The sequence below is a fragment of the Phaeodactylum tricornutum genome, chromosome 3 (genome assembly GCF_000150955.2).
Source record: "Phaeodactylum tricornutum CCAP 1055/1 chromosome 3, complete sequence".
NCBI lineage: Eukaryota > Bacillariophyta > Bacillariophyceae > Surirellales > Neidiaceae > Phaeodactylum > Phaeodactylum tricornutum.
The window spans coordinates 105,624-126,919 of record NC_011671.1 but is presented as its reverse complement, the minus strand read 5'-3'; the positions used below and the strand labels follow the sequence as shown (position 1 = coordinate 126,919).

The window sequence follows — 21,296 nt, the reverse complement described above, 5'->3', positions numbered from 1 at the left end:
ACAGTCTCCTTCGTACTTTCATCCTCCATCATCGTCATCATGTCTAGTCGCAAACGCCCGAACACTACCACCGCCACGCCGCACGGTACGCGGACGGCCGTCGCGGCTACTCCGGCACGGTCCGACCCGCGTCCCCCCTCGACGCGGCTTCGGGTCCGCATCCAACGATACCACGGCGTCGCGCAGTGGAGTTGGAACGCCAACGACGAAGTGTGTGGTATTTGTCAAACCGCCTTTGAAGGCACGGCACCCAACATCAAGTACCCCGGCGAAGACTGTCCCGTCGTTTGGGGCAAGTGCGGACACGCCTATCATTTACAGTGTCTCACTACCTGGCTCCAACAACCCACCAGTAAAAACTCCTGTCCCATGTGTCGGCAAGAATGGGAATTTGGACAAAATCCAGTCAACGCCAACGCCGTCGATACCGAAGCCGAAAGTCACAGCCACACCGCCGTGACCACGGCGGAGTAGCGCGGTGGGTCCGTGGGGGAGTCGTGAGGTGCCAAGTGGGTGTTTCGCGGATCGACAGCTTTGAAGCATGGCTTGTTTGGTGGCAACGTTCGTCCTTGTACCGCACCTTGCTTGTGACACTCCGGTACGTTCTGGGCTTTCGGACAGTGACGACAATGCCGCCGTGCAGACAAAAACAAAGGCACAGCCTCGGAATTTTGTCGCGTGTTTCTGCTCTCCTCGACAAAAAGTAAACCGTGTTCAGATTGCCTCCCGGAACCGTCCGATAAAGGATTGCCGCATCTTCTTCCACCAACGCAATAGTGTTTACGGCCGTTTTACTCTCTGGAAGCGAATGTTTTAGTAATTTTATGCGATGGGTACGGATAGAAAAAATAAATTGTATAGGAACTCCGTCCCGGCAACCGAACTAGTTTACGCCAAGTACCGGACGATTTTCACATCTTTCAACATTTCGAGCAATACGGATGGGTCTGCATCACCGAAGCCACGATGCACCGTCGCTATCTTAAAAGTCGTGATGCGGCACTCCATTCTTGACATCCCAGTAGATTTGTTAGATTCCCCGATTTCATCAACAATAGACTTTCACGAAAGGATCCGAACGTGACAAAAACTACATCAACATTGCCGATTGTGGCATCCGGATCCAGCACCAAAAGCTTCTCGTACTTTTCGTTGCGCGAGGCGTAGAGTCCGGCACAGTCGGCTAAGATTCGTTTTTTGTCTTCTCTCCCCAAGATAGATATCCCGCGAGCAACTAGGTAGTTGTGGCCATGCCCTCGTGCATACGCCTGTTTCACTGGCCGACCGGCTACAAACACCATGAGTTCGCTTTACTGCTAGATTCTGCTAAAAATCTGTCCTTCCCGGATTGCAACCTTTACATTAGGTATACCCGTACATAGTGTCACTGGATATTTGGATTGATATCTAGCAAAAGACGCAAATATCAGAGTCCTGAAGACATTAATATTGCGCTTACACCTGAACTTGTTTTCACAGCAACTGTACAATTGATGAGGGATCGAATGCATTTTTCAGATTTGTGATCAAACAAATTTGTACCTCTAATCAAGCTCTTGCTTCGGGGTTTCCGTGCATAGAAAGGGCTACAAATGCGCCAGGTGAATCGACAAATGGAAGACCGTTCCTCGACCATTTACATTCCGAACGGACTTTCCACTCCACCATTCATAATAATAATAACAATGATAAGAATTACTCTCAAGTTTAATCTTCAGTGGCCGTTCGATTAATTAGCGCAGCATAGTGTACAAAAGTAGCATTAGCGGCAGCCTTCAAGCTTTGCAAACGGGAATCTGCCATCACAGTGAAAACTCGGTGGTTTGTACGAGGGAAGTGCTGGATTAAAGATCCCAAGACACAGCAAAAGTAGTTCACCCCGCGTACCGGACGACTTTCGTCCGGCATCTCTTTCAAAACCTCATGCAATACTGATTGGTCTTCATCCCTGAAACCCCGATACACTTTTTCCACCGAACGTCGATACCATTCGAACCATATTGAAACGAACGAGTCGTGACGTAGATTCCAAAGCGTCACTCCGTTGTTCACGTCCCAATAGTTTGTTGGATTTCCTGAACCGACCGACTGGGCAAACAATAGAATGTCCGGATCATATCCGTATGTGGCAAAATCTACGTCAAAATCGCGGATGATGGCGTCAGAATCTAGCACCAGCAGCTTGTCGTACTTTCCCTCACGCAAGGCGTAGCTCAAAAGAGCAATTTTGTTGTACGCTGCTCGTGAGTCCGGTGCGGTCATCTGCGTTTCATTCCGTCTTTCGTCCACCAGGTAAATGCCTCTCGCAACGACGTAATCGTGACCATATGCTCTTGCGTAGGCCTGATTCACTGGCTGACCAGCAACCAACAAGGGCGTATAAAAGTTGGACACCGTTTGGGCTATCAACAGACGTGGCCTCCTACCAATCTGGTGAATCTTTTGGGAGCCCGGATGCATCTCCCATGTGAGGAAAGACAACCGATCAAATGGTTCTTGGTGCAGATTTGAGGAGATACGAGTCTTCCCTTCCCTGGTTTGGAATTCCGATACTACCGCAGGGGTACTCCGAACGTAGTGAAAATGGAATACTATGTAATGGCTGGTCATCAACACCAATAGAACAAGGCAGCAAAAGCTTTGCTTTGCAGGTAGTATTTTCATATTGACGTGAGTTGGAACCAGCCGTTTAATGTGGTCTCCCTCCCCATCGCTGCATTGTGGTCGCAGTGCATACATTTATATGTTGCTCGCATTTTGTGCGGAAAGCGAACATTGTGCTCTCCGATCGCATGCCCCTTACTGTTAAATACAATAAATTTTTGGAAAAGGAAGCTCTTTCGTATCCCCTGATACTATAAACGGAGTTTTATACTGTTTCAATAAACAAACAAAGGCCATGGATTGATTTAGGCTGGTTTTATACAGCAACTCATAATTCTTAAAAAAGAGACATTCAAATTTTTGAAAGATCGTCTTTCTTGTCGATATTGAAAGCTACGTAGTTTTGAGGGGCTATGATGAATGAAAGCGGGATTCGCGAAGAAGAGACGAAATTTCTTTTCCACAAGGCTACCCTTAGGTTGCATTATAGGGCGCCGAATTCAACAGGTTATGAATGAGGTCATTTTTTTCTCCGAAAGACCCTCTACTTTGACAGAATCGACTAACGTAAGTACTTCTGCAAACAAGGCCCTACCGTATCCCCTAATATTGCAACGGGTAGAACATTTCTATACGGGATTGTAATATGCCAAAAAAAGAACACGAATCCACGATTTTCCAGCTGACAGTGGTGGTTAGGTTTCGTAGAATGTCTGGATATATACCGTAAAGGACGGAACTTTATAAGGGACGGAACTTTATAGCATTTCCAAAAATTCATGTACATTTGCTACGAGACACTCCAAATCAAAATCAGTCATGAAACTAACCCCACACGTGGATTCGTCTTGTCGCAAGTTCAAAACGATACCAGTGTTTCTTATAATACTATAAAACTGCTATGTACACTTTCATTTTGAAGTCGGATTTTGATGTTGAAATGCGAAATAGGGTTCAGGGTCAGAATTAGAGCAAACATCAGGCTGGTTTTACCTTGTTTATCAAGGCAAATGCGTTTCTCATTTTACATGCCCTACTTGTGCTTTGAACATTAAAACTCTCAACCAACAGTTGTTCTATTCTTCATAAACAATACCATTGGCAATATGGCATTCCATCTAAGTGGTGCTGTGGTAGAAATTGTCGGCATTGTAGAATCTAGCCGTGGAAGGTTGTGTGAAGAGCATACTGTCTGTGGTGCCGCTCTACAATTGGATGCTGTTGTTTGCCTTTGCGTTGTTCAAGTTATAACCCGTAATAGAGAAGAAACTGTCATTGTAGTGCACTGGGTAAGAGATGGTATTGATTGCTGCAGAGTTGGTTTTCTTCCACAAAAGTATGTCAAAGACAGTCGCATCTACAGTGGGAGGTTGGCTCAAATTGTTGAACTCTTGGGAGTGCCACCTTCTCTTGGTTACTGTAATTTGGACTGTTCTTGCAACAAGGTATATTGACAGTTGATCTAGACTATTTATGCCTTGTCCTTGTCTACTGGAAGACACTCTTTCAGCAGATTGAATTTTATTTTGAGCTCAGAGTACCAACACTCTTTTTGAAAGTGAAGAGTGAATCACCTTTGTCAAGATTGATTGTGGAGAACATTGCAGGTTGACTTGGATATTTAAGACCCTGTGCCGCTGGACAACAGATATGCAGCTAGTACCATTCAAACCAGATTAAAACAAACAAATTGTGATGTAGATTCCAATGCCTCACTCCGTTGATCACGTCCCAGTAGTGTGTTGGCTTCTCTGATTTGACCAACTAGGTAAACAACAGAGTTTCCTGATCCATTCCGTATGTGGCAAAATCTACGTCAAAATTGTGGATGATGGCATCTGAATCCAGCTCAAAAAGCTTGTTGTACTTTCCCCAACACAAGCCATAGCTCAAAAGAGCAATCTTCTTGTACACTGCTTGTGAGTCTGGTGCGGTCCTCTGCGTTTTGTTCCATCTTTCGTCCACCAGATAAATGCATCTCGCAACAATGTAATTGTGACCACATAAAATTGCATAGGCCTAATTCACTGGCTGACAAGCATCCAACAAGGGTGAATTAAAGTCGGAAACCATTTGAGCTATCAAGAGACGTGGCCTCCTACCAATTGGTGAATCCCTTTGGAGCCCTGATGCATCTCCCATGTGAGAAAAAACAACCAATTGAATGCTCTCGGTGCATATTTAAAGAGATGGGAGTCTTTGCTTACTAGGTTTGGAGCGTGAAGAGTGTTGAAGGCAATTTTTGAAAGGGGAGCGTACGCGATACTTTCAGATTGCTCATCAGCACCAACAGAAGACAGCAAAGTAAATTATTGTTGGCACTCCCTCCATTCTCGGCTTGAAAGATTCTTTCCAGATTGCCACACACACAATGGCTGCCTAGGTCTCCCGGTGTATTCCACCTTTTACCTAACTGCAACGAAGGGAAGTGCATCAGTTAGGTAGTAATCTTGTGCGGAAAACCAAACAGTCCTTACCTCTAAGTTTAAGCCAACATTTGAAAAGTGAAGTGCTTTCGTACCCAAAGCGGCATCTATGAGGTTCTGTAAGGATAAAAAGGAGTTGGCGCGGGCAACGGCAAACCCTTTTTCGACAAACGGGTACGAAAGTGGAAGAAAAAATGATGGAAATTTCCCAGTTCTATGTTCGGGCCTCTTCCATGCCACAATTTCCCTACCGAGAGACTTTTCAACAAAGTAATATTTTACATTAACTGTGTAAGAAAAAAAACGGATCCGGCCTCGATGAGGCCGCAAAATCACTAATCCGGCCAAAACCTAGATTTTGCTAAGTAACAAAGGTAGAACCAGAATGGTTTCCTAAGTTTTTTATCACATTTAGGGTTGTAAAATCTATTACGCTTGTCCTTTTCCCTGTTTGTTCCTAAACACCGATGAAGATCCAGTTCATTTGGTAACTATTGTTTTCAGTTTGAAGATATTGCTCATATATTGGCATCAATCAAACTTGACTATAACAAACCAATACTTCCGATCTGTTTGTCGCCTTTTGGTCCAGTACTTGCCACAAGTGAATCACGACGATTACGACGTCCAAATCCAGCACCAAAAGCTTGTCGTACTTTGCTTGAGGCTCAAAAGAGCAATTTTTGCTCGTGAGTCCGGTGCGGTCATTTACGTTTTGTCAACAAAAAAATCCCGCACCAATATGTGACAGATAGTCTTTGAGCCTTGCTCTTTCACAATTAGAGCCCAAGTTTCTTGACACCAAATAGGTTCGACTCTCTGGAAACAATATCTCGTTTTGGTCAGAAGCTCAATTTTTAATTTTTGCTCCTGGCATAATCTTTACTCTCCGAAACTCGAGCTACATAAGAGGATTTTCTGCTATCTTCTGATGGGCAAGACAATCATTTGTTTTTTTCTGGGAAACTGAAATCTAGTTGGAGGATTTAATCTACTGTTGCAGAAATATTGGACGACTCTGGAATGAGACTATACTACTAGCACGTGTTCGCTCTACTCCTTGGACAAAACTGAGGCATTACCGCTCAAAAAACTTCCATCCTGTCTCTCGGTGTGGGTCCATAAGTGACTTAGGCACCATCTACCCATTTTGCGAGACACGCCATCTCAACCCCAGATCCCCGAGCGCCAGAGATGGCCTGGCGAGCTGTCTACAGGGTTCGATATTTCCTTTACTAGCTAGGGAAGTTTGGAATGATGCAGGTTTTCCTAGTGGACAGGCGTCTGTCCTGTGACCCACTTACCGTTCTTATTGGTGTCGAAAAGCAGGACAAGAGCCAGCCTTCGACCGTGGTTGGGCGCTCCTCTATTGCTGATAATTAGAATAGGATCCGGGCATTTGTCGTTGCTAGTGCTAATCGACGGAGGCTTCTCCGGTACCGTGCGAGTATAGCAGCTTTTTGAGATATCACCACAGAGCCTTCAATGAGCCTGCAGTATGATTTCGTCTCGGCAATTCCTTCTTATCCTCGTCGCCACATACAGTCGCAAAAGCGTTTTAACGATATTCGTTTGATCTCGCTCTGTCAATTTCTACTTGAACTTGTCGCCAGATCCAGTTGTAGATGCGTCCCCATTGTTTCACCATCGCGCCGTTCGGTTTTAGCACTCCTGCCTCGTCTGATATGCTTCGGAGGCCAGCCCCGGGACCCGTGTACGCTCCTGCGTCTGAATCACTGTGACCCTTGGACAAAGCGGAGTAGAATCTTTGCAAATTAATCCGTTTCTATCAATTGTCACCTACTATTAGCAACGCCAGGCCCCAATTTGCATTCATGATGGGAGCTTTGCGGCGTAAACAAACAAAAGGCGTTGGCGAACGAGCGTAAGAACCCTTCTCTCCGTCAATTTTCTGCCAAGCGCTTCCCATTGCAATTCATTAGTCGACAGTGAGTGCACTTTGATTGATTGTTTGGTTGATGAGCGTGGTGTAGTACTCCAGAGTATAGTTAGCGTCAGCCTTCAAGTTTTCCAAGCGGGACTTTGCCAACACCATAAAATCAGTAGTGTTCTTACGAATAAAATGCTGAATTAGAGCTCCCCGGTAACAGCAAAAGTGCTTTACCCGACGGACTGGGCGGCTTTCGTTCGGCATCTGTCTCAATATGGAGTGCAATATTCCTTGATCTTTATCGTTGTTACCGCGGTAGACGTTTTTCATTGAACGACTGTACCATTCGTACCAAGTTGGAACAAACAAGCCGTGGTGAAGATTCCAAAGCGTCACTCCATTGTTGATATCCCAGTAGTTCACTGCCTTGCTTGGATCGACGGCTTGCGCAAACAACATGACTTCAGGGTCCAATCCGAACGTGGCAAAATCAATATCAAAATCGCTGATTACGGCGTCCGAATCCAGTACCAAAAGCTTGTCGTACTTGCCCTCACGCAAGGCATAGCTCAGAAGAGCAATCTTGTTGTACGATGCTCTCGAGTCCGGCGCAGTCAACTGAGTTTCGTTTATTCTCTCGTTCACAAGATAAATCCCACGTGCAACTACGTAGTCGTGGCCATACACTCGTGCGTACGCTTGGTTCACTGGCTGACCGGCATCCAACAGGGGCGCATAAAAGTTGGATATCGTTTGAGCGATCAACAGACGTGGTCTACCGGACTGGTGAGACCTTGGGAAGCCCTCGTGCAGCTCCCAGCTAAGAAAAGACAAACGATCGAAAGGCTCCTGGACCAAATTTGGAGTATTTTGCGTGGTCTGGCTTTTGGTTTGGAGGCCCGAGCGTACCACAGTGGTGGTATTCGGAAGGGGAAGATTACGAAACACTTTCAGGTCACTCGTTAACGCCAACAGAAGGAAGCAAATTAGAAGTGTCAACGGTAGCCCATACATGCGGAACCAGAGAGAGATGTTCCCCATGGCTGCTTTGGAGTCAAAGATATGTTGTCTGCTATCATGCCATGTCTATCGAGATCAGAAACTTTGGTGTCCATCAGGTGATTGAATACCTGCCCTAGCCGCCGAACACTGACATTTGCCTGTGAGTGAAATCTGATGAGGTTTTTCTTTTATGTGTTTGTGTGTAACTTGGGCGGAGAGGGGACGGCTGGTTAGCGGAGTTTTCGGAGCGGACGACAATAAAGGCGCGAAAATAATACTTAATGGAATGAAAATATCTCAAAAAAGTAGTTTGAAAAGAATAACAGCCTCTTAAATAAAATGTCACAAGTTTACAACGTTATTTGCTCAAGTTGACGAGTTAACGTTTCTGAGATAAATATTCATATTTGGCGGAGACAAAAGTAAATGGAATTCAGAGTTGGCACGACAAGATTTCATATTTCGCCAGCTGGATGCTGAGTGCGCTAACTTAAGGCAGTATTTTGCTTTCACAGAAACGATTCCAATCCCTTCAATGTCAGCCGGAATCTTAGGGAAATTGAACCGCAACTATACTGCAGCTACTGTAATTACGGAGAGACACCAAGATCGCAGTGGCCAATTTGTAGGAGAGGGTCTAGACATAAAGGTAGATATCTTAAGAATTGCATGTCTAGATCCTTCCTTAAACCAAGAGAGACTCTAGCTACAGGCATCTACTCCAGTTTTTATTTGAGGAAATCCACTATTTGGGATGAGCAGGTGTTAAATTTACACACTATTAGGGAAAACTTGAAGAGTTTTTAAGATACGAGTAGCATTCATGATTGGTGACTGACTACGAACTGGAAACCAGCAGTGACCACAAGTATAGCTATGAATAGCGGTAGTTCCTACCCACAAGCTGGCTTTGCGAGCACCGACACTCTCTAACGCTTCAACATATCTAAATCGAGAATATTTGTTAGGATTTTTAGTAACTTCCGATGCGGAGGGGTGGGTTCTGCTGACAGGTGACTCTGGGAGCCGAAGTTGGAAAAGAACTGGGAACAACTCACTGTCAGGATCTGACCAACCTACTTTCCGGCAAAGGCGTTTGCGTTGACTGTGATCTATTTCTACCTATCAACATTGATATACAACCAGATCCTGGCCGTACCTTTTTGTTTTTCACAAGCTCTAGCCAGAAAGAATGATTCAACCAGTCGGAAGAAAGACCGTATCTCTGTTGGTTCAGCATCGCACCAGTGCTTCGAAACGAGCACTTCTGCCAGCCGGCCGTTGTGTCGTAGTTCGAGGCTACCAGGGTGAAGCTGGCGAAGGTCGTCCCACTCTTTCCGCACAGGAAGAAGCATTGCTCAAAATTGCCCGGCCCAAGTCGGAAGAAATCTTTGCCAAGCACGTGGAGATGCCGAAATTGGACCAGATTCCTCGCGCCAACTTGGGGCCGGAGCAAGCGATCGACGCGGCCGACGAAGCGAAATTGAACCTCGATATCCGCCGCAAACGACTGATTTATCGTTCGAAACAGCGAGGATGGTTGGAAGTAGACTTGCTGCTTGGCACGTACGCCAGTGAACACGTTCACACCTTTGCGCACGACGAATTGAATCAGTTCGAAGCCTTTGTAAATCTCGAAACAATCGACATTTACAATATTATTACTCTGCGATTGGATATACCGGAGCACATGAAAACACCTACCCAGGACAGCGTGATTGAACGCATTCAGAAGTGGGCCCGCGGCAGTCCTTTGGGCAAGGCTGATCCGGAAAAGTACAGGGCCGTCAAATCCAGTGCCAAACTAATTTAAGTCTTCTTGCATAGTGTAACGATGTAGCTCGCAATACAAGCTTCAGATGCTCCTTTGTTACCCTGAAATCACCCGCTAAAGACCTATAAGGCACAAGGTGGAACAAACCATGTCGGTGAATTAAGGAAATCCCCGCCCCCCTCCCCCGCTATTATGTGTTACAGTTGGTAGATGTGGATGCTGGAGTGTTTTTGCTGTGGGGGATGGCTAGTACGCACCCCTTTTCGTGAATGAGACCCACATCCACGACTCTTTCGAACCAAGTTTCAGAAACGTTGCTTCAGGCCATTGCTTGAGGCCTTCGGGGATTCAAAAAGCAATGCCAAGCCGGCAACACCAATGGACAGATTGTTGAAATAACCACAGTTGCATTGACGGCTCAAAACAATACTTACACAATGCAAATTGATAGATGGAAAGCCTTTTACTTGGTCTCTGCGGAGAGCTCAATCAAGTATTGAAGTATACAACTCACAAGTCCTCTCCAAAACAAACTAAAACAGAAGCCGCCCATTTCCAGGGACGCATCGGAATCTGTGATACAATATTTTTTTGAAGACGTGAAGTGTGTGGGTTGGGCCGTTGTCAATGACAACACGTTTACGGTAGGAATAGCCCAGGAGTCTTTCTTTTTTCTACTAGATGTATGCTAGCAACAACCTTGCTGTCAACAATTCTGAAATCTGCACAAGCAATAATGGAATTTTATAGGAAAATTTTAAAATCATTTTTCATTTCAGAAGCCCTTCTCTGCACCCACAAAGACTGGCAGTGCTTTTCCACCCGTGTCCAGCAGCCCCACTACTTTGGTGCCAGCATTGGCCAAGGCACCGGGATCAACAACTTTTCCTCCAATGGCATTTGTTACGGTATACACCATCGCGACATGTCTGTGCGACAGGTAAAAGATACCAACAGGAACGTGGGTGGTGATCATGTTGAGGATGGCAATGGAACCGTTGAATTTGTGTTGGCCTTATTGTACGACACGATGTATTCGCGGGATGACTATGGGAATCCTTTGGAAGAGGATACAGGAAAGGATTATACAAATGAATGATAGGATCCAGTCCCACAAATTATGAGGGAGTAATCAAGGAGGAATAAATACTCGCTACAAGATTCTGTGTGGGATTTATATTTAGAAGAAGAAGACTTGTACATGTGAGTAAGATTATCTGGAACATGGTAGCGGCAGTCCAGTGAACTGGACTTCCCTAGCCTGATGGACTAGTAGTAGAATAATCTTCCTCTCATTGTTTTAGAAAGTCATTGATCCAAATATTGCATTAGCATAGGTCCTCGTATCCGCTGTCTAACCCGTGGGGAGCGTCGTAAGCGAGTTGAGTTTTACAGTCCCTAGGCTCGCTTAGGTGTATCGCAGGTCGTTTGTAATAACGCCCAACCTTCGTTTACCAGACCTTGTCAACACAGCGTTTTCCTGTCCTACGTACGTACATTGGTTGTACTATGTAACAGCATTGAGGGCTCCTACGCACTGCTCCTCACTATGCCGTCTTTGTGCATTTTGACAAGTATTAGCGTTGTAATTTGATGAACTCCTTCCAGCAAAAACCCGCTCCTCCATTAGATCCTTCATTGTGCTTTGACGGCAAGACGAAATAGGGAGAATAGCTTCATTATTGGAAATGTTGTTGATTTTGTTAAAGATCGTACTTGACAAAAGATCATACCAACCTTTTCTCCCAACCGAGCACAAAATTCAGCATACTGAACGGGAGGAATCGGAAGTGACGGTGCCGTTCCTGTCACCAACGCAAACTAGAAGCTTAAAACACCAGCTTACATCCCTCATGAACGGTACGAAAGCCTTCATTCCTCAAATTCTTAACTGTCATCGTACAATGAGCCAAACTTTGAGGCCGTCGACGCAACTGTCTATGCCGGCTCGGCAAAACTTGTTTGAATTGACAGTGAATAAGGCCTGACAGTCGTTTTGACGACTCGCGCTCTGAAATCCTAATAGGCCTGACAAAGAAAGAAACTTTCTGAAAGTTGCCTCTATAGAGTCGTGGATGTGGGTCTCATTCACGAAAAGGGGTGCGTACTAGCCATCCCCTTTGAGGGGAATTTCCTTTCCACTTATGTTAAGCTATGTCGGAGGACTGTCCCTAGATTTAGGGTCTTGCTCATGGGCACACCATCTCTGATGTTCCATTTCGTATCGTGAACGCAAAGCCGTGGAACGTTTGAGACGTGTTTGTGGAAGGACCATCGAAGTGTCCTTTGTCAAGAATTACTTTCCCTAATGACTGATAGAGTCACCCCTCAGTCTCCAAAAAACGTTCGCAATAATTGCTATGTTTGTGTACCATAATTAGACCACCAAATGTCAATGTAGTTCCGAATGCATGATGCATGCACGCTTGAATCCAGTCGCACGGACGGAATACCATGTGTCATCTACAAAACTGCAAACGCACTGCTAACAAGAACATGTCAGCTAATCTTTACTCTTGTCTACCCGCAAGATACGTTCGCAATTCCGTTTTAACGATCCCCGTCAACACAAAGTTTGCCAATCTGTACAAGTATACCCTTTTTGATGGAGCTGAACAATTCCGCTACAACGACGGCGACCTACTCACAGATTGATCTGGAAGATAAGGAGCAAGCGGTTCCCCAAGCCCACGCCGTCGCCGTTCTGGGAGTTCCTCACGTCAAGGCTGTACCGAAAGTTGAAGTCGTGGCACCCGCAGACCTCGCCGGGGGGTACCAGTTCACAGTCGACTTGAATGGACGTGTTCTTCTCGTCTCAGTGGTAAGTCGTCAATCTCATTGTCCTAGGTTGGCACATGTTCTGGGTAATTTCTTCAAGGCTCACCTCCTTACTCCTTTCGTTCCTTGCAATCTATCGATACGTTCCTAGCCGGATGGCGGAGTCTCGCAAGGCCAAAGCTTCCAGGCGACTGTCGTCAGCGAGGTGGATCATGACCGTGATGGCCCTCATGAAAGTGGGCGCCAGGCGTCGGGTGACGTTCCAGTGGGGGGCTGGCGCGACGGCCTTTGTGATTGCTGCTCGCACGGTTGCTGCCACCCCACGTGCTGCCTTTCGTTCTGGTGTCCCTCAATTGCTCTGGGACAGGTCATGACACGCAGCGGACTCAATTGGTTGGGTGACCCATTGGAAAACAGTGGTCACAAAACTCCTCCAGCACACAGTACGGGATGGTCGGCCTTTAAGATTCTCCTGGTCTTGACGATTGCCATGGTTGCGTTGAACCAGTTTCTGGTGATCATTATCGCGGGAGCACGCCCCAACTACTACGGCAACGACCCTAGCCAGCCGGTGCCCTCACCGGAAACCCCGATCTGGATAATCGTAACGGACTCGCTTCGTCAGGTCTTGATGGGCCTCTTAGGTCTCTACTTTTTGGTAGTCACCATCAAAACGCGTGGACTTTTGCGTCGGCGCCACGCGGTTCCGGGCGAATGCGGCCACGATGGCGTCGATGACTGCTGTCTCAGCTTCTGGTGCCGCTGCTGTGTCGTGGCCCAGATGCTCCGCCATACGGCCGATTACAGCCACCAAAAGGCAGCCTGCTGCACCGAAACTGGCTTGGCACACGATCAACACATTGTGTAAGGGGGTTTCTCTGAGTGATAAAGTAATTCATACTCGTCACTATTTATAATAATGTTCGTGTCTAAAGCGGAGCACTCATGCAAGTGTGTGTGTGTATTGTGTCTATTGATTGTGTATTTGTACAAAAGTATGCATGTATGTGTGTAAAAGGCAAGGTTGGCCCATACCGTCCTTGTGTTTCTATTGGATGGATGGTGTAGTGTATACGGCACCACCGGTGAGCTTGGGAGGAAATGTATTTCTCCGCCTGCGCATCACTGGATGGCATCTGGAGTGGGTTGTTGCTACCGGTAGCCGTGTTGGGCGCTGGAGGCAGGCGGGTACCATTGGAAAGACGGATTCGTGGAGACGCCATGGGGGTCGAAGAAGGCAACGGCGTGGTGGAACTCGACGGGGTGTTTTTCTCGGCTTGTTTCTTTTCCAACGCGTGCTCGTTTCGGGATTGGAGCCGACGCGCGAGCTCGCCTTGGCGGTTGGGTTCCCAACGCCCGTTTGCATAGGAAAAGTATTCAAAAAAGTTGGGATTCCATCGGCGGAACTGCTGTGCAACCAAGGCCTTGTGTATGCTTAGTTTGTGGGGTGGCATTACCACATTCAAGATCTTGGAACCGTATTCCCACATCAAATTCATCATGTTCCTGTAGAAGAGAGAGAGAGGCAAAGAAGAGTGCTAGCAGCAACATTGTCAGCAAAATATCCACTAGACACCTAGGGTCTGTCACTAGTGCCCGGTTGCCTGAATTTTCCGGATGCTTCCCAGAGGTGAGGTAAATTGCAAGAGGAGATTGTTTGCTGAAGCCACATGTGGGATGGCTGAGAGAATCAATGTACTTAATGGGAACCGCATTGATGATTTGATTGCGTAAGGTTTATTTGCATTGTAGTATAAATTGAAGACTCACTGACATTTGTTGTTCTGGCAATTGGCCTCAAGGATTTGAGGAGCGGTGTTATTGGCTTTAGCGGCATGAACAGGGTCCACGGGGGATTGCACTGGAAGAATGCAGTCAATGTTGTCCATCATTGCAAGACATTTGGCTTCAGGAACTACAAGGAAAAGATGACTGTTGGCTGTCTCCAAGAATGGAGGCAAATGATAAAGCATTTTGTTGATTTCCCACTACAGCTGATGGAGCAATAGGTAGTCAGGTTTGGTTGTTGTGGTAACAATGGGCATGAACTTACTGAGGACACAACTTGATGAGTTCCCTGGGAATTGATTTGCTAGTCAATTTGGTGTTGGTTCAGGGAAAGTGATTGGTTCTTTTAAAGTATTTTGTTGGCCATACAGGTTGGACTGGAACTTTTGATGGCAGGCAACGGTAGTGGGTGTCAACTGGAATGACAGTTTTGAGTACCGGTCCGCGCAATGGCGCGCACTACTTGGGTTGTGGCACCCAAGGCAAGCCTGTTGAAACTAATCTTGTGCGACACGGATGGTTTTGGACAGGCGCAATCCCAGCTGAGTATTCAGAAACATGATGTGACTGTTTTGGGACTCGATTGTTGCCATGCTAAGGAGCATGGTAACTATGATGAATGTGCCAACGGCGCCATGTATAACACCGTGGAGAATAGTGAAACCAACCACAATGGCGCTTGGCAGATTGTGGGGCCAAATGGAAAGTGAACAGATTAGCTCTTTAAATTAGAGTTTATAAATTTTAACAACAATTGTGTGAAAACCATATTTGTTAGTTCGTATCTCTTTGTTAGAAGCCAGACAAGTCTTGATCACCTTGTGCTGTCTTCAGAAGCCAGGAGATACTTGACCATTGACAGATTAACAGTCTTGAATTGCTAATCACTTTGCTCCCGTTTGTTGGGTATTGCTTGGTTCTGCAACAGAACGGCAATAAGGCAACCCATTGGGTAAGACCAGTGGCTTTGTTTTTGTTGTTTTGATCTGCTGACGAGTTGATCGGATAATTGCTGTCTTGCTTGTCCTTGGTGCACAAGATACTGTGTTTGTCTTGTTTGTCCTTGGTACACAAGATACTGTTGTGTGAATGGCCCAACAGTTGCGTTCGAGAACCATTCCTGCTTTGACCATGGATCCTCTCGAACATGTCCTTGTGAACCTCTTGGGAGCAACAACGTTGGATTCGTCGTACCGTCGGTTCTTTGAAGAGTATGGGATTACTCAGGCCAGTGAATTGGCCTCAATCACTGAACATTGTCTTGCAATGGTGTCTTATGGCGTCTTGACCCCTGCTGTGGGAGACGGCCCTGCTTCAATTGTTCGTACATTCCTTCCGCCTGCGCAACAGGATCGGATTTTGAAGATTGTACAATGGTTCCTTTTGAAAGGCACCAATGTGACAAACAACACCTGGCTTGAACTTACCTCTGATGTTCTTGAGTATTGGCAACCAGCCTCTGCTATTGTTGCCCCCGCTACTCCTGTTGGATCTGATGCTCGGAGTTCCTTTGCCGAAAGTGCTGCTGCAAAATTTCGAAAGACGATCAAGAACCATTCCGTCCCGTACCCAAAGTTCAGTGAGGACCGTTTTTGGGTTACTTGGAATACGAATATTCGTATTAAACTCCGTATCCACGGTGTTCAGTTTGTACTTGACCCGGACTACTTGCCCCAGACCGTTGATGAGATGGACACGTTCGTTGAGATGCAGAATTTTGTCTTCGGTGTATTCAACGACATTTTGTTGACCCCTCGTGCGCGTGGGATCCTCCACAAGCATGTGGATGAGCTGGATGCTCAGTCGGTCTACCGCGACCTTGTTGCCTCGTACGGTAAAGGTATTAACGCGCAGATCACGGCTACATCCATTGAAACGAAGCTCACCTTGTATTCGTTTGCGACTTCAAAGAGCAAAACTTGCGTTACTTTTTTGACAACTTGGCGCAATTTGATCTACGATCTTGAACGGATCAACAAGTTCCCTTTGCCAGATCACCAAAAGAGCGTGCGACTGAAGTCAGCTGTCCGTTCCCATCCTCAATTGAAACTTTTCCTTGGCAATGTGCAGCTTTACTCTTGTACCCATGTGGGAAAGAGTTCCGACGACTCAGACTTCGAGTACGTCTATGATCTGATGCTCGAGCATGCAACCAATATTGATCAGACCGATTTTGAAGACCGCGGTAATAACCGTGGTGGCCGTTCTGCAAACAACGCGAAGTCCCAGTCTTCTTCAAAGAAGAAAACTAACAAGCCGCTTGGTAAGAAGCACAAGAATTATGTGCCTCCTGAGAAATGGAATGCTCTCTCTCCTGAAGAGAAGCGCACCATTATGGACCAACGAGGACCTTGTCCTGCTGCAGCTCCAGCCTCTGCTCTGTCCGTGAATGCCGCTGCTACTCAGCCTCCTCCCACCGTGTACGTGAGCGACTCGACGGCTGTGGATAACCAAAGTCTTGCTTCGACTCAAGTTCCAAATGCTGCTGCATCCGGACACCTGCTACGGTCGCTAATTTCAAATTCTGCCGCTCGCCAGCCGTCCAACGGCGCAACCTCTGATTCTTTTTCGGTGAATGGTACCACGTACCGCCGTGAGGTAAACCATGCCTCCGTCAGATACCGTCTGTCTACTCACGATGTTTCTTTGACTAAAGATTCTTTGATTGATGGTGGTGCCAATGGTGGCCTTAGCGGCTCGGATGTGACCGTTATTTCCCAATCTCTGTCGCAAGCTACTGTTTCTGGGATTGGAAACTCGGAGCTCACCAACCTTCGTCTGTCGACGGTTGCCGGACTCATCCACACCACGGATGGTCCTATCATTGGAGTGTTTAATCAGTATGCTCATCTTGGTACTGGTAATACCATTCATTTGTGCAACCAAATGCGCTCCTGGGGAGTCACAGTTGACGACGTCCCTCGTACTTTTGGTGGCAAATAGAGTATTGTCACGTCCGATGGCCGTTTTGTCATCCCGCTTTCAGTTTCTGGCGGACTCACCTATTTGTCTATGCAGGCCCCCACCGAGGAGGACCTGGACAATTTCGAGTGGGTTCATTTTACCGCCGACAACGAGTGGGACCCGAATGGCGTGTCTTCTCTCCTGCTGCGACCGATGATGATCTCAGTTTGCAGCTTTCTGCCGACCATGTTCCGGGATGAACGCTTCAACAACTTTGGCCTTCTTGCGCACTCCACGGTTGTCAGTCGTTCCCCCTTGAACGCCGATGTCTTGCAACCCAATTTTGGATGGGTCCCCAGCGCTCGAATCTCCCGCACGTTCGAAAATACCACACAATTTGCTCGTGCCGATGCTCGTTTGCCTTTGCGCAAGCATTTCAAGTCGCGCTTCCCTGCTGCCAATGTTTCTCGTTTGAACGAAATTGTGGCAACCAATACTTTTTTCTCGGATACCCCTGCGGCCGATGACGGCATTTTCAACCATGGGGGGGGGGGGGGGGTACAATGGCCCAACTTTTCGTAGGAAAAAGTTCGCAAATCACCTCTGTCTTCCCAATGAAGCGCAAATCTCAGTTTGCCCATGCTTTCGAGGACTTTATTTGTACCCATGGTGCTCCCAATGCACTCCTCAGCGACAATGCTCGTGCTCAGATCGGTAAGCAGGCGCTTCAGATTTTGCGAATGTACGCAATTGACGATATGCAGTGCGAGCCGCATCACCAACACCAGAACTACGCGGAACGCCGCATTCAGGAAGTGAAAAAGATGGTAAATACCATCATGGATTGTACAAACACTCCTCCGGAGTATTGGTTGCTTTGCTTATTTTATGTGACCTACTTGCTGAATTGCCTTGCAGTTGAGAGCTTGAATTGGCGTACCCCGTTGCAAGTTGCGTACGGCCAGCGTCCTGATATTTCCGCTTTGCTCCTTTTTCGTTGGTTTGAGCCGGTCTACTACTACGACCCTGACCATGCATCTTTCCCGTCGCAATCTCGCGAGAAGACTGGTCGTTGGATTGGTGTTGCCGAACATAAAGGTGATGCTTTGACTTATTGGATTTTGACCGATAATACTCACCAAGCCGTTGCCCGTTCTGTTGTTTGTTCAGCCAACGTTGATAACGGTCTGAAAAACCACCGTGCTGCGAATTCCTCTCCCGATGGTGGGGAGCCTTCGAATCCTAAGCCTATTGTGTTGGCTTTGAGTGATCTACGCAATCCTGCTGCGATCAACCCATCGCTCTTTGAATCCCCTGCGTTTTCTCCTGACGAATTAATTGGTTGATACTTGGTTCGTGAAGCCCCTGATGGCCAGAGCCACCGAGCCCTTGTTGCTCGTAAAATTGTTGATGCCGATTCCGACAATCGCCAAGCAATCCGTTTCCTATTGCAAATTGATGAGAAGGATGCCGACGAGATCATTTTGTATAATGAACTCTGTGACTTGATGGAAGCTCAGCAAACCGACCGTGTCACGAATGGAAATGTTGAAGGCCACTTCAAATTTACTGGTGTCATTGGACATCAAGGACCGTTGCAACCGACTGATGTAAACTATAAGGGATCGTCGTGGAATGATTTGGTTCAATGGGAAGATGGTTCCCAGACCTAGGAGCCTTTGATTGAAATGGCAAAGGATGATCCAGTCACGCTCGCGATGTACGCGTCTGAGAACGATCTCCTTGCTGTTCCCGGATGGCGACGCTTCAATCGTCTGCTTCGTAACCGCGACGACTTTAACCGAACTGTTTCATTGACAAAACAGCATAAGGGAGACCCCATTTTCAAGTTTGGCGTCCTTGTCCCTCGCAATTCTCGTGAAGCTTTGAAATTTGATGCCGACGCTGGGAATACCCGTTGGGCTGATGCCATGGCTCTTGAATTGGCCCAGCATCGTGAGTATAAAACGGACAAGGACCTTGGTAAGGGTGCAGCCAAACCTGGCCCTGGATACCAGCGTATTAACGTTCATTTTGTGTTTGACGTGAAACAGTCTCAAATACAAGGCCCGGCTCGTCGCCGGTGGTCACATGACAGCGCGTCCAAAGGACAGTGTTTACTCCGGTGTTGTTTCGCTTTGGTCCATTCGTCTCGCTATTCTTGCCGGTGAGCTAAATGGACTGGATACGTGGGTCGGCGATATTGCTGTCGCCTATCTCGAAGCATACACGAAGGAACAGGTGTATTTTGTTGCCGGTCCCGAGTTTGGGGAGCTTTCTGGGCATACTTTGCTCATTGACAAAGCTTTGTACGGCCTCCGTACTAGTGGAGCCCGTTTCCATGAGCGTCTTTCGGATTCCCTTCGTGCAATGAATTTTATCCCTTGCAAAGCGGACCCTGATCTCTGGATGCGTGACTGTAAAGATCATTGGGAATATGTTTGTGTGTACGTCGACGATATTGCATGCGTCTCACGAAATCCCAAGGCCTTTTTTGATACCCTTGTTTCAGACCATCACTTTACTCTGAAGGGTGTGGGTCCTCCTACTTACTTCCTTGGTGGTGACTTTACTCGCGATAGTAAGGACAACACTCTCGCGGTCGGCGCGAAAACATACGTAAAGCGTATTATTTCGAACTACAAGACTTCGTTCGGTACGGAGCCTAAGTTGTACTCTTCTCCTCTTGAGAAAGGCGACCATCCTGAAGTCGACGATTCGCAAGTCCTCGATGCTGGTTCGAGAAAATTGTATCAGTCCCTCATTGGTGCCCTCCAGTGGGCCATCGCTCTCGGGCGCTTCGATATACATTGTGCCGTCATGACAATGGGCCGTTTTCGTTCTGCTCCTCGCGAGGGACACTTGAACCGTCTCCGTCGTATCATTGGGTACCTTCGACGTTACCCTGATGCTGCTATCCGCTTTCGTACTGGGATACCCAATCATGAGGTTCGGGGAGATGTTCCCAAGCACAACTGGATGTATTAGGTGTACGGTAAATCGTCTGATGAGGATTCTCCTCCAGACATGCCTCTTGCTTGTGGGAAGCCTATGCGTATCACTACTTTTGTGGATGCTAACTTGTATCATGATTTGACTACAGGCCGTTCTACAACGGGTGTCTTGCATTTGGTTAATCAGACTCCTGTGTCTTGGTTTTCTAAACGACAGTCTACGGTTGAAACGGCTACGTATGGCTCTGAATTTGTTGCTGCTCGTTTGGCTACGGAGCAGATTATTGACATGCGTCTTACTCTACGTATGATGGGCATTCCCTTGGACGGTCCTGCTTGGCTCCTTGGCGACAATCAGAGCATTGTTACCAGCTTGACTTTGCCTCATTCTGTTCTCTCCAAACGACACAATGCGTTGGCATACCACCGCGTTCGCGAAGCGACCGCTTTTGGTATCATGCATTTTTTGTGGATTGAGGGTAAGGACAATGCAAGCGACGTGTTGACCAAACCTTTGGGTCACGCAGTTGCTTGGCCTTTGGTTCAGCCTTTGTTGTTTTGGAAAGGTGAGACAAAATCTCCCGTTCGTTCTGTTTCGAGTACCTCACAGTGGGGAGTGTCAATTGGAATGACAGTTTTGAGTACCGGTCCGCGCGATGGCGCGCACTACTTGGGTTGTGGCACCCAAGGCAAGCCTGTCGAAACTATTCTTGTGTGTTTGGCCACAAATCCCAACACATGGATGGTTTTGGACAGGCGCAATCCCAGCTGAGTATTCAGAAACATGATGTGACTGTTTTGGGACTTGATCGTTGCCATGCTAAGGAGCATGGTAACTATGATGAATGTGCCCACGGTGCCGTGTATAACACTGTGGAGAATAGTGAAACGGACCACAATGGCGCTTGGCAGATTGTGGGGCCAAATGGAAAGTGAACAGATTAGCTCTTTAGTTAAGAGTTTATAAATCTTAACAACGATTGTGTGAAAACCATATTTGTTAGTTTGTATCTCTTTGTTAGAAGCCAGACAAGTCTTGATCACCTTGTGCTGTCTTCAGAAGCCAGGAGATACTTGACCATTGACAGTGGGAACACAATGTTGTTGCGGTTGTTATAGGATAAAGTATTTGTTAGATGATAACATGGGAAAGTTGACGTTCTTTTTGGTTCAAT

The 21,296-nt window shown here is 46.9% G+C and overlaps 6 protein-coding genes across 6 annotated transcripts; 4 read left to right on the top strand and 2 right to left on the bottom strand.

The window, feature by feature from the left end:
• Positions 1 to 147: 147 nt before the first annotated feature.
• On the top strand, positions 148 to 393 carry APC11 (predicted protein; the record flags this gene model as incomplete). The annotated part of the gene is made up of 1 exon (XM_002186247.1): positions 148 to 393. A coding segment is annotated over one exon (246 nt), but the record flags the coding sequence as incomplete, so codon positions are not given.
• Positions 394 to 1,707: 1,314 nt separating this feature from the next.
• Positions 1,708 to 2,664, bottom strand: PHATR_33128 (predicted protein; the record flags this gene model as incomplete). The annotated part of the gene is made up of 1 exon (XM_002185964.1): positions 1,708 to 2,664. The coding sequence occupies one exon, from the start codon at positions 2,662 to 2,664 to the stop codon at positions 1,708 to 1,710; it is 957 nt and encodes a 318-aa protein (XP_002186000.1).
• Positions 2,665 to 6,710: 4,046 nt separating this feature from the next.
• PHATR_43818 (predicted protein) lies at positions 6,711 to 7,962 on the bottom strand (the record flags this gene model as incomplete). The annotated part of the gene is made up of 1 exon (XM_002185963.1): positions 6,711 to 7,962. One exon carries the CDS (start codon positions 7,960 to 7,962, stop codon positions 6,970 to 6,972), a length of 993 nt encoding a protein of 330 aa, XP_002185999.1. The 3' UTR covers positions 6,711 to 6,969.
• Positions 7,963 to 9,096: 1,134 nt separating this feature from the next.
• Positions 9,097 to 9,754, top strand: PHATR_43817 (predicted protein). Its single transcript, XM_002186246.1, has one exon. It carries the CDS (start codon positions 9,116 to 9,118, stop codon positions 9,734 to 9,736), a length of 621 nt encoding a protein of 206 aa, XP_002186282.1. The 5' UTR covers positions 9,097 to 9,115; the 3' UTR covers positions 9,737 to 9,754.
• A 2,335-nt stretch (positions 9,755 to 12,089) lies between these two features.
• On the top strand, positions 12,090 to 13,348 carry PHATR_54153 (predicted protein). The gene is made up of 2 exons (XM_002186245.1): positions 12,090 to 12,518; positions 12,627 to 13,348. Exons 1-2 carry the CDS (start codon positions 12,303 to 12,305, stop codon positions 13,341 to 13,343), a joined length of 933 nt encoding a protein of 310 aa, XP_002186281.1. The 5' UTR covers positions 12,090 to 12,302; the 3' UTR covers positions 13,344 to 13,348.
• Positions 13,349 to 15,394: 2,046 nt separating this feature from the next.
• Positions 15,395 to 18,840, top strand: PHATR_33124 (predicted protein; the record flags this gene model as incomplete). Its single annotated transcript, XM_002186244.1, has 4 exons — positions 15,395 to 17,170; positions 17,207 to 17,725; positions 17,788 to 18,508; positions 18,530 to 18,840. 4 exons carry the CDS (start codon positions 15,395 to 15,397, stop codon positions 18,838 to 18,840), a joined length of 3,327 nt encoding a protein of 1,108 aa, XP_002186280.1.
• Positions 18,841 to 21,296: the final 2,456 nt, after the last annotated feature.